The sequence below is a fragment of the Equus quagga genome, chromosome 7 (assembly GCF_021613505.1).
Source record: "Equus quagga isolate Etosha38 chromosome 7, UCLA_HA_Equagga_1.0, whole genome shotgun sequence".
Taxonomy (NCBI): Eukaryota; Metazoa; Chordata; class Mammalia; order Perissodactyla; family Equidae; genus Equus; species Equus quagga.
In genome coordinates this window covers 115632742-115649036 of record NC_060273.1, presented here as the reverse complement: position 1 = coordinate 115649036, position 16295 = coordinate 115632742, and the positions used below count along the sequence as shown (strand labels likewise).

Below are 16295 nucleotides of genomic sequence, written 5' to 3'. Positions count from 1 at the left end.
TCTTTTACATGAGCTGCCACCACCGCATGGCTACTGACAGGGGAGTGGTGTGGTTCTGTGCCCAGGAACCGAACCTGGACCGCCAAAGGGGAGCATGCTGAACTTTAATCACTAGGCCATCAGGGCTGGCTCTTGAGTTAGTTTCTTAATCTCTCCGATTCCCCTATATCCTCATCCGTATTAGAAGAGTACACAGCACTTACATTGTCAGGAAGGAAAGAAACTAACATTTATGAAGTGTACAGACCACAGTTGGTCCTCAATAAAAATGAAATCCTGCTTGTTCAGTGTTAGGCCTTTTGCTCCCACTAAGTGAAACAAAGTTCCTAGGGTACTAAGGATAAAAGGGCCCTTTTATCCCTAAAAGTAGTGTCTGTAGTCCATCCTGTGCCTTGTACAGTACTGGATAGATTGGGCATCTTTGTAGAGCCTCTTAGACTCTCATTTCTTCCTCACCACAGTCACTTTGCTACCACTTCTCCACTTCCTCCCTCTACTGCTAAATTTGCCATCAAGGAGACCGATTATCACTGCTCCTTTGACAAATAATGCCATTGAAGTAAGAACATCCTTCAAGTCTCACTTCTGGAGACCTCAGTCAGATAATTAATTTACGTGTACACACACACATCCCATATCTTTGAAGGATGGGGCAAGAAACACACTACATCTTTAAAAAAAATAAATTCCAAAGGCCAACTGAATGAAATTAAGCCAAAGGCCTAATTTGGCTCCTAGGCCAAGAGGGTACAGAATTACTAAATTCCTCTGATGTTACAGCATTCAGAGCCAAACAGTATTTTACTCACACAGTATAAGTACTGTGATTTGTGTCTCCCTTTTGCAATATTGGTTAACACGAGATCTAACGCTTTAACTGACCCTTTTCAGTTTTAGCTCTTATTTGCTTTGTCAGTTAAATAAGATAAGAGATCATGAAAATCTTTCAAACTCTTTCATTCAAAGCAGCAATATTGATTATACTCAAGGTTTGGTATATCCTTTCCAGAAGGTGGAAGTTTTAAACGTGATTTTCCTTAGTAGGTTTAAAATCAAAATAGTTCTCTAGGATAACACACATTAAGAAGCCACTAGTTTTCAAACCTTTTGGCCCTAAAACCATGAAGAATATTCAGTGGCATGAAAAAATGATCATGATACAGTTTTACATAAACATTAAGATACAGAACTATATAGTATCTAATTTTGTTTTATATATGTATATTCACACACATACATAAAACCTTCAAGTTAAACCCCTCTGCCGGCCCCCAAATGTTAAGTGGTATTGCAGGGTGAAGGAATTAGAGATTATTTTAATCTGTATATACTTTGTAGTATTTTTCAAATTTTCTATAATCATGTGTTAATTAAAATTAAAAGATCAGTAAAAGTTATTTGGGGGGAAATTTTGAGTTCTTTTTGAGTTCTTAAATGCAAATATATGAATCAAACTTTTAATTAATCCCTTAACTTAGTTAATAGCATACAATCTATACAGTGCATTATATTCTCAAAATTCTGTAACATGCTATGGCTGGTCATAAAAGAAATGGTAATGCAGAGTAGGAAAGGCTTATCCTTATTTTCCTCCTGCAGACCTCTCTAAGCATCCCTGCCCCTCTTTTCTACAATGCTCTCCTCTTTCACCCAACTGTTATACCCTGCTCTTTCATCCTCTCTCCTGAAGCACACCTTTGTATTCATAGCTGTATTCCTGCCTCCACTTTTCTGTGAGTTCTCTTTTCAACATATTCTAGCTGTGTATCATATTCTTCAGACATTCCAACTATGTGTCATATTGTAAAGAATTTGTAGGACATAAAAAGTTAGTGGATAATAAAATCTTAATTATGATGATGAGTGCTATAGGTTCATTTGCATGTCTAACTGGCACCAACTGCAAAGGAATTTCAAACATCAGGGTTAGGCCCATGTGGGAGATATTTTGGGAAAGTCCACACCACAGAGACAGTTGCTTGCTGTGCATAAATGCCAGCTCTGTTCACAATCATTATCTCCTTAGTTGTGTCTATTATGTGGTTCAAGGTAAGTAACTAGATTTTTTTTAATTACTACAAATTTAAAAAAATTACTACAAAAGTATTTTTTGTAACCAAGAATCTAGTATATAATTTTTAGTTTTGGGGCAGTAAAGATAAAACATTTAACTGTTAAAAATAAATGCTGTCTTTTTTTGTTTTCCTTTTGTTGTATTAGGATCGTATCTTCCGTGTGAATGCTTGAAGGACCACCCCCTATAAGTTCTAGAAAAATCTATAATTTCCCTAGAAGTACTACTGGTACAATTACATTGCAGTATATTTACTTTCTTTCTTGTGCTGGAAGAGTCCTAAGAGTTAGCCCTTGATCTTCCATACCTCAGAACAGATCACCTACACGAAACTTGACCCTGCTTTTTTAAGGACTTTGAATTAATTGTCTGGGTCACTGACAGGTATTAGCCCAGTTTTGTATAGTGCTCTCTTTGGGTTCATTGGCATATCAGGCTTTTGCTTATTTCTTAATCTTGCCGGGTCATGGGAAGAACCATTAAACCACTAATGTTATAAATATAAATAAATCTATTTGTATATCTGTATATGTCTATGTGTATTCCTACATAGATACCAGTTTTCCTGTGTAACTGTATGAATTAGATCTGATCTAGGCTATTAGTTTGTCATATGATGTAATATTAAAAAGCATTGCTAAATGTATTGTAAACTCTGTTGCTTCAACTAGATCATTTTATTATGGGAAGCTATTTTAGATTAGGTTAATGGAATTTGCTCTTTAAAAAACTGTGCTATGGGGCTGGCCCGGTCGTGCAGCGGTTAAGTGCACACATTCCAATTTGGCGGCCCGGGGTTCGCTGGTTCGGATCCTGGGTGGGGACATGGCATGGCGTGGCAAGCCATGCTGTGGCAGGCGTCCCACATATAAAGTAGAGGAGTATGGGCATGGATGTTAGCTCAGGGCCAGTCTTCCTCAGCAAAAAAGTAGAGGATTGGTGGCAGATGTTAGCTCAGGGCTAATCTTCCTCAAAAAACAAAACAAAAAACTGTGCTAGTTATTGTGTGCCATCACTGGGATTCACAATTCTGTGAAAGTTTAGCTAATAGCCCGCTTTTTCTGGTAAATGTGTGAGTAAATGTTTTGTATTCTGATTTGTTTTTTAACATTTATATTTGCATAATGTTTGAATCAGGACATCCTGTTTTTTCACCTGTTATTTCTTACTTCCTTTTCCTCTTTGCTTGTTTAATTTCGGTGTCATATTTAATTGTTTTTCAAAGAAAAGAAACTGCTTTAAAAAGACTTTTCTGATTTCTACTATTAAGCACAGTTGGTGCTGTTTTCATTTTATTGTGGATTCTTGGCTTTGACAGAAAATACTGTTAAATATACAAAGTGGATATATTTATTCCATTATAAAGACAATATGATTGAGATGAAAACTTTTCATTATACACTGACTCTAGTAAGTCCAAACTGTTTAATGATTTATACATCAAACCAGAATATGTTAAAATGTCGCCTTGTTGAGGCCTGTCCAGTGGTGCAGTGGTTAAGAGCGCACGTTCCGCTTCTTGGCGGCCTGGGGTTCACCGGTTCGGATCCCGGGTGCAGACATGGCACTGCTTGGCAAAAGCCATGCTGTGGTAGGCATCCCACATATAAACAGAGGAAGATGGGCATGGATGTTAGCTCAGGGCCAGTCTTCCTCATCAAAAAGAGGAAGATTGGCAGCAGTTAGCTCAGGGCTAATCTTCCTCAAAAAAAAAAGAACCAGTCACCTTGTTGATAATAAACATTCAAATTGTACAATAGCTATTATTAACTTGATCTAAAAGGGGAACATAGTATGATAGATTTTTTTTTCTTATAGTTCTGTATAACTATATTTAATTCTTGAAGCAGAAGAATAAATTCTTAAGGACAACTTTTAAATAAAACTTTTTGGGTGATAGTGTTACAGTGATTTTTCTCATTGCTTCTGTATATTCCAGTTATTTCACAGTAATTTCTGTATATCAGTATTTTAGGATAGCCAAATAAGAAATATTTTAGAGTTTTAAAGCTATTCAAACTTCTCTTTTTTGGCAACATTTCTTGAAATATCCTACTAAATAGCTTTTGAAACTCTTAAATACATAAATAAAATGCAAGTAGTAGGTAAAATACATACGGTTAAAATACCTATATTCCTCTGACAAAAGTGGCTTTCAAGAACTATAAAAACAATTAGATTGCCTTTTCTGTTAGAATACCAAGATAATATTCACGGATATGCTGGATTTCACTTGTTTAGTATTTCTGAAAAGACCTATCATTTTCTAAAGGAAATTAGCCTAAAGGATTTATTTAAATAATTCCCTAGAATTAATGAAAGCATCATTTCTCCCTAGTTATGGTCATATGCCTTATAATCCAAATGTGGCTTTATTATATGTGTGTTAATATGTGTTCTGCATCAGACTAGATCATTATTATTTCTAGCCACAGAGCATATTCTTTGTAAAGTTTTTTCCCCCCAGTTGGTCTCATAGGGATAGATCAAAATTAATCTCTTTTTTTTAATTGAGGTCATAATACTTTATAACATTGTGAAATTTCAGTTGTACAATATTATTTGTCAGTCACCATATAAATGTGCCGCTTTACCCGTTATGCCCACCCTGCAACCCCTTTCCCCTCTGGTAACCACTAAACTGTTCTCTTTGTCCACATAGTCTATCTTCCACATATGAGTGAAATTATATGATGATAGCCTTTCTCTGGCTTATTTCGCTTAAAATAATACCCTCAAGGTCCATCCATGTTGTGAATGGGACAGTTTTTCCTTTTTTATGGTTGAGTAGTATTCCATTGTGTGTGTGTGTGTGTGTGTGTGTGTGTGTGTGTGTGTGTGTGTACGTACCACATCTTTATCCAGTCATCAGTTGATGGACACTTGGGTTGCTTCTGCTTCTTGGCTATAGTGAATAATGTGGCAATGAACATGAGAGTGCATAAATCTCTTTGAATTGTTGATTTCAGGTTCTTTGGATAAACACCCAGTAGTGGGATAGCTGGGTTGTATGGCATTTCTATTTTTAATTTTCTGAGAAATCTCCATACTGTTTTCCATAGTGGCTGGACCAGTTTGCATTCCCACCAGCAGTATATGAGGGTTCCCTTTTCTCCACATCCTCTTCAACATTTGTTATTTTTTGTCTTGCTGATAATAGCCATTCTAATGGTGTAAAGTGATGTGTTGGTGTAGTTTTGATTTGCGTTTCCCTGATGATTAGTGATGCTGAGCATCTTCTCATGTACCTAGTGACCATCTGTATATCTTCTTTGGAAAAATGTCTGTTCAGATCCTCTGCTCATTTTGTAATCGGGTTGTTTGTTTTTTTGTTGTTCACTTGTGAGTTCCTTCTCTCTTTTTTTCTTAGTGTGTCTGGCTAAGGGTTTGTCAATTTTGTTTATAGCCTCAAAGAACCAGCTCTTTGTTTCATTGATCCTTTCTGCTGTTTTTTTTTGTTTGTTTCAATTTCGTTTTGTAAAGTTCTTATATATTACCAGTCTATATTAATGGTTATTATCATTCAAGAGCTATGTTATTTAACCCATGTAAATGCTTTAAAAAAGTGGAAGATTAATACCGTAAAGAGTTCCTTATGCAAGAAGCTACTTACGTTTTATTTGATAGTATTTTACATGTGTGATTATTTCAGAAGACACCAAGCCCTACTATGTACACTTTATAATTTTGTACTAATTAGATCATTGTCACTTTAAAAAAATTATTTGTTTCACTGAAGAGGGTTATCCTTAAAGACACTTATGTTCTGTATCTTGAATTTTAGGAGTTTAGAGGGTATCCCTTTCCTTCTTTTGGAGCCAATAGAGAAATATGAAAGTCAGATATATTGAGATCAAATTATCAGCTTTTTTTTTTTTTTAAAGATTTTATTTTTTCCTTTTTCTCCCCAAAGACCCCCCGGTACATAGTTGTGTATTCTTCGTTGTGGGTTCTTCTAGTTGTGGCATGTGGGACGCTGCCTCAGCGTGGTCTGATGAGCAGTGCCATGTCCGCGCCCAGGATTCGAACTAACGAACACTGGGCCGCCTGCAGCGGAGCGCGCGAACTTAACCACTCGGCCACGGGGCCAGCCCCCAAATTATCAGCTTTTTTACTGAATAAAAATTGATTTGGAGGAGCTGGCTTTGATGTGCAATTCCAGTATGCTTCTTAATACATAACGTCTGAATTGATTTACCCACCTTGGCAGACTACTACTGGCAGCTCCTTGGGTCATGTCAGAAAGCAATAATATGAAACATCTTTGCAAATGTGCAAACTTCTGAGCAAAGTATATACAGTAACTTCTCTCAAGTACCTTCTCCTCCCAAAGCAAGGATGAAGGGTAGAGAGAAAACGCAGGAGTGCTGTTGCCCCATCTGAAGTTCCCCTTCTTAGAAACTTTGAACAAGGGAGGTGAAAGTTCACTCTCTTAACCTACAGTAATGCTTCAAATTGTGGATAGTGAGCTTTCTTTCAAGTTTTACTCTAAAATGAATCTCAACCTTTAAATAAACACACATATATGTGGTTCATTTATATTTCATATGAACATGAGTATGTATTTAGTCTTTGAAAACAGAATTTCTATAAAGAATATTTTTCACTTGACCCATTGTCTAACACTAGTCCTGGGTTCAAACAGTTATAATTTTTGAAATTTCCTTTTAATTGTCTTGAAAGAAACCAACTGCTGTTGTTCTGCCAATGGCATTAATTAAATACGAATCCAGAGCTATGGTGACAAAATTGTTGGAGCTATGAAAAATTACCTTGATTTCTCTAGTCCCTGCTTTCCTTATCTGTAATGAGAAACCACATTTTCTCTAAGATGCTCTCTAGTTCAAAGTTCTAACCTCATGTAAACAAATAAACAAAAAATTGTATTCTAATTAGAAATGCTGTGGGTTTTTCCTTTCTTGTTTAATAAATGTGCCACCTCAAGTACAAAGTACTTTGTGAACTATATTTAAATATGGATTAAGGTCTCTCAAAATAAATTTGAAAATCATGTAATGTTTTTCAGTCTATAGGTGATGAAATTAACATATATATAGCAGAGTTAAGGAATGTAGATTGGGAATAGGATCCGGGTTCATTATATGGACCTATTATACTGAATCATTTGGTGTAAATGCTGTGGGACCATGAGTTCCATCAACTTCTCCAGTGACTTATACATGTTCTTCAGTATCTCTCCACAGACACTTTATAAAGCAGTATAAAATCCAATTCAGTTTCATTGTCCACAAATGTACTTATTTCAAAGGTACTCTTAGCAAAAACAGTACTTTTAAAATAAAGCAGATATTATTTTGCTAATATTTATGTAAGTATCTGTCCTTTTCTGAAGACTTATATTCATTCATCAGTATATTTTAGTGGTAAGTAATGTAATAATACAAACTTTCAATGTTCAAACCAGAAAAAAAATCTCACTTTATTTAAGGTCTCATTTTGAGAAGATAACTTTGAAACTAATTTCTATTGCACATAAGCAATTTTAACATTGGTATTTATAATTAAGCCTTATATGTTTAATTCATTATATGTTTAATGGTTTTAGTTTTTATTTTTAGCACTCATAGTTAAGAAAAAATAATAAAATCAACCCTGTGAATAATATTTCTAACGTATGTTACCTTTTTTATGTGTATATATGTTAGATGGAAGATGGTGCCCCAAAACATATCATCCAGATGACAGGATTTAAAATGGAAGAAAAAGAGGCTCTAGGCAAATTGCTTTTAAAACTAGATTGCACTTTTATTAAGAGTGAGGTGAGTACAGAAACTTATCAAAATGTTCAAGATATGGAAAAATAACTAGAATTAAAATACTGGCCTAAAAATGATAAAAATGCGTTATAAGGGAAATCTTACCTTGGTAACATTTTTTCATGTGGATTTTTTCTTCCAGAAATACAAAAATTGTACACATCTAATAGCTGAACGCCTATGTAAGAGTGAAAAATTTTTAGCAGCTTGTGCAGCAGGTAAGTTAACTTGCCTTCTGCTCACTTTTGAAAAGAAAGTCTTCATGTTAAAGAAAAAGTACCTGTTCTCTGGAAGGATAGTGTGTTTATTATATCAAACATAAATGTGTTTTTTCTGATATTTTTCTAAAAATATTTGTTTTATATAATACTTTTTGCTTTATTTTTCTGAGTAAAACTTTGTAACACATGAGAAATGTATTAAATAGGCGAAATATTTACTTGGTGAAAGATTTAGTGTAAGTGCTTTATGTAAGAGAAAATATTTTAATAAAAACATTTGACACAAAATGCCAAAAAAAGCACTTTTATTCAAGACTCAGCTGTTCTCAGTCATTTTTATTTTTTTTTAATTTATCATTAGAAATAGTCAATGTTTTTGTTCTCCTTGCTTCCTCCCCTCCCATCCATGTTATGAAGCAATAATCCTATTTTATTTTTCTAAGATTTTAATTTCCATAAACCCAAATTAGGACTTTGTCTCCTCCTCTCTCTCTTTGTCACCATTGATGTTCCTTTATAGTTTTCCCTGTGATTGATCTGATATATCATTAGTCCACTGATTGCAAAAAAAATTGTATTTAACTGAGGTGAATTTACCATTTTTTAGAGTAACCTACCAGAAAAACACTTGGATCCATTATTGCCTCCACAAATGAAACCATACACTGCCCTTGCTGTTTAAAAAGATCATTGATGCCCAGATAAAGAAACTAGAGAATGTTATAAAGTACCCTGAAAAATTCTCTGACTCAGTAAATTTGTTTTACAAAGCATAATAATGCTGAAAACACTGTTGGAAAAGTTTTTAGCCTCAGAGGAATAGTATAAATCTAACCCAAAATAGCGAATAATAATAATAACTATAGTTTAGGTAACACCGCATTTTATCTTATTAAGCCTTAAATTTATTTTATTTAGTAACATTTAGAATTATAATGATTTGTTGTGGGAAAGATTACGTACAATGTTCAGTGATGTTGAAGGTGTCTCACTATCAAAAAATTTAGGAAACAAACATAGTTCAAAAGATAATATTGGCAATGTAATTTAAGAGTCTCATGTTGAGGGGTTGGCCCCGTGGCGGAATGGTTAAGTTCGCGTGCTCTGCTGCAGGCGGCCCAGTGTTTCGTTGGTTCGAGTCCTGGGCCAGTACATGGCACTGCTCGTCAGGCCGCGCTGAGGCGGTGTCCCACATGCCACAACTAGAAGGACCCACAATGAAGAATATACAACTATGTACTGGGGGGCTTTGGGGAGAAAAAGGAAAAAAAAAAAAAGAGTCATGTTGAAAGAACTCAAATTTTATTTGCTATTTGGTCTTTGTTTACCATTTATGAGAATCGAAATTCTTTTCTAACTGATGGTTTATTTGCTTTCTAGGAAAGTGGGTACTAACTAAGGACTACATAATCCATAGTGCCAAAAGTGGCAGATGGCTTGATGAAACAACTTATGAATGGGGGTATAAAATTGAAAAAGACTCCCATTATTCACCTCAAATGCAATCTGCACCTAAAAGATGGCGTGAAGAACTGAAACGCACTGGTGCTCCAGGAGCCTTCCACAGATGGAAAGTTGTCCTACTTGTTAGAGCTGATAAACGAAGTGATTCTCTTGTAAGGTAAGAGATCTCATAAAAGCTAAAGCAAAGAATGAGAAAACAATTTTTGTTTGCTTGAATATCTTTTCATTTTTCTATGCAATTATTAATTTAGTCCAAATAAGCCGTGGTGATTTACTCTTTGATCTCCTAGGTAAGCCATTCTGCACATTTAAGTGTATGTGTCTAATGAAACGAAGTCTATTTTATAGTGTGGCTTTTGGTTATTCTCATAGTCTCTATTTTACTTTCCATGTTATTTCTTTTGGCCAAATCAAGCAAAATAAATAGAATAATTAGAAGATTTTTGTTTTTAGTTTTGAAGCACTTTAGATTTTTACAAGTAAAATATTACATTATTACAAAGGCTTTTTTCTGGATTTATATATTGCAGTCTTCATGGTTCGTACTTTTCCCGTCATAATTTCATTTCTTTTTATCTTTTACATGATATTTTAAAAGGCCTCTTATTGCATAAACTATATTCTAAGACTGCCATGCAAGGGCTTTTTGTCACCTTTACTGAAGTGTGATTTGTAAACAGTAAAATTCACATATTTTAAGTGTACATTTTGATGAGTTTGGACAATTTTGTATAAGTTTGGACATGTTATCCCCACTACAATCAAGATCTGTAACGCTTATGTCATCCTACAATGTTTTCTTGTGTCCTTGCACATTTGAGTCTGCACCACCGATACCAGACAACCACTGATTTTTTTCTTTGTCACCATAGATAGATATGTATTTTTGCAGAAGTTCATATAAATGGGACCATACTATATATACTCCTTTGATGTGGCTTCCTTTGCCTAACTCAATATTTTTGAGATTCATCCATGTTGTTGCATTTATCAACAGTTTATTCCTTTTTATTGTTGAGTAGTATTCCATTCTATGAATACATCACCATCTGTGCATTTATTCACCCATTGACTGACATTTGAGTTTTTTTCCCCTTTTTGCTAATATGAATAAAGATACTATGAACATTTGAGTACAAGTATTCATGTAGACATTTTCATTTCTCTTCGGTAAATATCTAGGAATGAAATTGCTGGCTCAGGTGGCGGTTGTGTGTTTAACATTGTAAGAAAATGCCAAAGTGTTTTCCAAAGTAGTTGTACTATTTTACATTTCCACTAGCAATGTATGAGAGTTCCACTTGCTCTGCAGTTACTTTGACACTGTTGTCAAAAATCAGTTGAACATATCTGTGTGGTCTATTTCTACACTTATTGTTTTGTTCCATTGATATCTATGTCTACCTTATACCAACAACACACTGTTTTGATTACTGTAGCTTTATAGTGAGTCTTGAAATCAGATCGTATGAGTCCTCCAACTTTCTTTTTCAAAATCGTTTTGGTGATTCTGGATCCTTTATATTTCCATATACATTTTGGAATCAGCTTGTCAATTTCTACAAAAAAGCAAGCTGGAATTTTGGTTGACGTTGTATTGAATCTATGGGTCAAATTGGGGAGAATTGAGATTTTAACAATATTGAATTGTCCTGTCAACAGACTCTATATCTCTCCAGGTCTTTAATTTCTATCATTAATATTTTATAATTTTCATTGTATAAATCTTGCACATACTGTGTTAAATTTAATCCTAGGTACTTTATGTTTTGGGATGCTATTATAAATGGATTGCTCTGAAAGTTTTTATATGTATCTGTTGAAATAATTGACTTTTCCTTTTTATTCTATTAATATGGTAAATTATTTTGATTAATTCTTAAATGGTAAACCACACTTACATTCTGAGATAAACTCTACGTCACTATAGTGCATTATCCATTTTTTAATAATTGCTGATTCTATTTGCAAATATTTTGTTAACAGTTTTTGTATTCTCAATGTAATAAATGACACCTATGAAAAAATCTAAACTTAATATCGTAGATTTCTTTCCTCTGTAGTTGGGAACAAGACAAGGATACTCATTCTGACCTTTTCTATTCAGCAGAGGTACTAGCCAGTGCAATAAGACAAAGAAAATAAATAAGAAGTGTACAGTTGGAAAAAAAGAAATAAAAATAATTGTCTTTATTTCCAAAAGACATGGTCATATATTAAATAACTTACTTTAAAAAACTTGCTGGTACTAATTAGTGAATTTAGCAAGATAATAGGGTAACAAGTCACTCTATAATAATTGTTTTTTTATATGCTAGTAATGAACAATTGGAAATTAAAATTTAAAAAGCAATGTGACCTTTGGTTTTTAGCAGTTTGATTATGTGTCCAGATATGTGTGTGTGTGTGTATTTTGCTTATTTATTGTTTATTATTTGTTTATTGTTTGCATTTAAGTTATTTGCTTAGGGTTCTCTGAGCTTCTTGAACATGTGGATATTTTTTGTCTTTTATTAATTATGGAAAATTCTCAGCCATTATCTTTTAAATATTTCTTCTTTGTTCTCCTTCTGGAGCTTCATTACCTGTATTTTAGACTATTTGATTCTGTTCCACAGTTTATGCATGCTCTGTCATGTTTTGTTTTTTTAACTTCTTTTTTTTCATTTTTGCGTTTCACTTGGATAATTTCTATTGACCTATCATCAAGTTCAATAATTCTCTCTTCAGTTGTGTGCAGTCTGTTGTTAAGCCTGTCAAAGAAATTCTTCTTTCATGTAGTATCTTTTATTTCTACCATTTCCATCGCACTCTGCCTAATTCCCCATCTCTTCATATAAATTGTCCACCTTTTCTGTTATATCCTTTAACATGTTAGTCACAATTATTTTAAAGTCACTTTCTGATAATTTCAGCATCTGAATCATCTCTCTGTGCTATTTATTCCTTTATCTCTTAACAGTGGTTTGGTTTGTTCCCTTGCTTTTTGTGTAGGTCTTGTATTTTTTATTGTGTGCATAGGCATCACATATAGAAGAACAATAGAGGCCAAAGTGAATAATATTTATATCCAAAAATGGGCCTACCTCTTCTGTAAGGCAGTTATTGTGGGTGGTTGAGTTATTAATCTTATCAGTTATTGAGCTTGATTGGGTTTTGTTAATGCTATTGTCGCCTTCAGTGCATTGTTTCAGTTTACTCCAGCAGTGGGCTACAATTTCTTTGTGTTTAGTGTGGAATCTGTGGCGTTGGAGGGTTTTTAATCAGTGTTCTTGCTTCACTCAGCTTTTGGAAGTCCCTGCACTACTAGGTCACAGAAAGATGGTCTTTTCATACTCTTTTGCTCTTGCTTGTTACTCATGTCTGGCCTGGGAGTAAGGGTGGGTGTGTTCTCAGTTCTGTTGGATAAACTTCAATCTTAAGCATCTTTGTATTCTTGGTCTCTGGGGTTGGGATTTTCTTAATGTTTATGTCTCAGCCAAAGTGTGCCTTGTATCTGTGGGCAGGGTCTTGGGCAAGAGAGAATTTCTAGCCACTCCCCCAGTATTAGATCTCTGCTTTATATTGGTGCAGGATCGCAGGCTTGAATGGCATTCCTACCCCTCCTCCAGGGTCAGATGGCTTTTGCTTCTGTCGCTCAACCAGAAACAGTGGATCTTTCTGGGGGGCTGTGCAGCAGGTTTCCTGTCGCTTCCCTAGAAGCAGATGGGTTTTATTTACACTCTTCCAACAGAAGCAGTGCGTACTTTCTTACCTTTCCCAAATGACTTAAGGCTTTTGCTTCATATGATAGAAGGATCCAGGGAAGTGTCTCTGGTTTTACATCTATTTCTTGATGGCAGCCAATCCCCACTGGTCTACCTCTACTACCAATAGGGGCTTACTCTGTTACCTGCTTCTAATCCTTTTTACAAATATTTAATAGAGGCCTATGGCAAAGAGCTTGCAAGTGAGAATGAGCTTTCCTTGTGTCAGGCACTCCCACTTATTGTAAACCATCATGCTACCTACAGTTGACCCTTAAATTTGTTATAATTTTGCCTGATTCTTACCTGCTTTTATGTCAGCCACTTCCCTCCTATGCTTTGGCAAAAGGGAAATAGTTTGGGTGTCCAATTTCTTCACAAAAGCTCTTATCACTCTTTGAAAATTCAATTTGTTGCTTGGCTTGTTATCTCAGTTCTCTGATGAGTTCATGAAAAATTAAGATTTTGTAGATGATTTGGCTTTTTGTTATTATTAGGTGGTAGCAGAGTTCTCTTGTGGCTTTTTAAATCCTAAGCAGAAGCAGAACTTGCATGAAACTTTTGGGAAGTATGTGTCTATGTATGCGTCTTTTGAGTCAAAATGTAAAATGTATTTCTTAATGTAGATCAGAGTTAAACTTCTTCAAAAGCTAGTTTTTTAAAGGAAAATTGACAACTAATTCCATTTTTTGTGGTCCAGAATGGTTTCTTTGGGAGTATGTTGCCTTCTAAGGTAGCTACTACTTTGGACTTCTTTCACTGTTCTTTTGGCTTATTGAGGTGACTTTTCTTCAGGGAATAAATTTAATATTTTTGATTCTTAAAATGGCTTTCCTGTATCAAGAAACGGATTAATAAATAGTATGATTTATTAAACATATGTTTTGAGCAACTTATAATGTAAGAAATCACTGCAATAGTTACTCTCCATGGCACTCAGATAGCCTAAAGGAATTAATTCCTTTCAGAAAGTTCTGCTCCTATTCCTAGGAAGTAACTGATTTAGATAATTTGACTAAATATGCTTATTTTTTAAATATTTTTTATACTATTTACATTTTTATTTAGAGTTTTGGAGGCTGGAAAAGCAAATGTTATTTTACCAAAAAGTTCACCAAGTGGAATAACTCATGTGATTGCCAGTAATGCAAGAATCAAGGCTGAGCAAGAAAAAGATAACTTTAAGGCTCCATTTTATCCAATTCAGTATCTAGGGGATTTTCTTTTAGAGGTAAGTAACATAAATAGTAAGCATTTAAAAATGTTTATTTTATGAAGTATGAGTACAGTGAATTATATATTAAAATTATGTTCTAAATTTGAAAATATAATGATTGTAAGTAATTAAAATGACATTTTTAAGACAATTGCTCTCAATTGTTTAAATATTCGAGAATATTTCTGATAAATCTGAAAGAAGGTTGCTTGTTAAATTGAAAATTTGTCTTATTTTGAGTCTCTGCTTTTATTTTCAGTGCTTTAGTGATGTTTACTACAAAATAATTTTAAGCATTTTAACATCAGTATAAATAAAATAGCAGTGTACTATATAGTATCATATGAAAATTTTGGGGTTATTTTGCGTTTGGAAAAGATAGAGCGATTTAGAAATAAGGATTTAGAAATATTTTCCTGTCCTATTCCTCTACCTCCCTCTTCCAATTTGGTGCAAATATCCCTCCTTAAGTTGCTTGAATAGGAACAACCCTAGAAGAAGCCCACTGGAAATAAACAAATAAGAATTTTCAGGAAGGGTCACTCAAGGTAGAAGAGAAAGTTCATTATTTCTAAAAACTGAACCTTGATCCTCTAGGGAAAACCAGCTTCTTCTTCATTGTTTCCCATCTTAATTGATACTGTAACCTTTTATCTAATAACTTGGGTTAGAGACCTGGGAATCACCACTGAAACCTTCCTTTCTCTGTTCCTCACATCTTGTCAGTTACCAAGTCCTGTTGATTTCATCTCAAGTACCTCCTGAATCAAACTGCTTCTCTCCTTCTATACTAACGTAATACTGAGTTTGTCCTCTATCCCTTGTGCTCCTGGAATGGATTCCCGATTACTCTTTCTGTTACTCTACCTTTTTACTCTTGCTAATTTCTTAATTACTTTTACCTTTTCCTTCTTTAGTCCATTCTGCTTCATTCAGAAGGAGCAGCCAAGATGATCTTTCTAAAACAATTCTGATCCTGTCACTCTCCTATTTAAAACTCTCCAGTGGCTTCCCATTGCTCTTAGGATAAAGTTCTAAACCTCTAACATGGCTTATAAGTTCCCATAGGATTCCTGCCACTCCTACCTTTTCAACTGTATCCTGCTCCACTTTTTTTTGTGCTCACTATGCTAGAACAAAACTGCCTTCTCCCAGTTTCTTAAACAGGATAAGCTACTTCCTACCTCATTGTCTTCTCAAAAGCTATTTTCTCTCCCTGAAAAGGTCCTCCCCACTACTCTTTCACTCTTTGTGCCTACCTGCTTTCTGCTCATCATTCAGGTTCCAGTGATAATATTGCCTCTTCAAGGAAGCCTCCCTGAGCTCCTTATTAAGTTAGGTTCAACTATAGTGTGTTCTCATAGGATTATTTTGCTTTATAGTATTGACCATAATTGTAATTAATTAATTGGCTGATTACTTGGTTAATGTCTTTTTCCCCATCTAAACCAAAAACAGCATGTCATAAAGGATGATGTCTGTCTTTTCCATAGCTATATCTGAATATGTTGTATAAAGCCTGGCATATGAATTCTCATGTTTGTTAGATTAATAGAGAAATTATGAAAGAACTTTGAGTCTTACAAGAGTAGATGTAATATATCATTCTATAATTACCTTTCCCTACTAAGTAGCAGCAATGTAGATTGGAAATTTGACCTTAGTTCAAGGGATGGATCTGCTTGGACTTTGAATAATCTCATTACCCTTGACAGTCATTGGTCTAGGAATGGGCGTGTGAACCAGTTCTGATCCATGGGATGTGGAGAGAGTTATGTAAGACCTTCTGAGAAGTTT

The 16295-nt window shown here is 34.6% G+C and overlaps 1 protein-coding gene across 2 annotated transcripts in view; it reads left to right on the top strand.

Annotated features, from left to right (window-relative positions):
* SLF1 (SMC5-SMC6 complex localization factor 1) overlaps positions 1 to 16295 on the top strand; it is a 58757-nt gene that overhangs the window by 2441 nt on the left and 40021 nt on the right. For both annotated transcript variants that reach the window (XM_046665380.1, XM_046665379.1), the window contains exons 2-5: positions 7741 to 7854; positions 7994 to 8069; positions 9453 to 9693; positions 14351 to 14513. In XM_046665380.1, coding sequence (XP_046521336.1) covers positions 7741 to 7854; positions 7994 to 8069; positions 9453 to 9693; positions 14351 to 14513 — 594 coding nt within the window. The remainder of the gene's footprint in view (positions 1 to 7740; positions 7855 to 7993; positions 8070 to 9452; positions 9694 to 14350; positions 14514 to 16295) is intronic.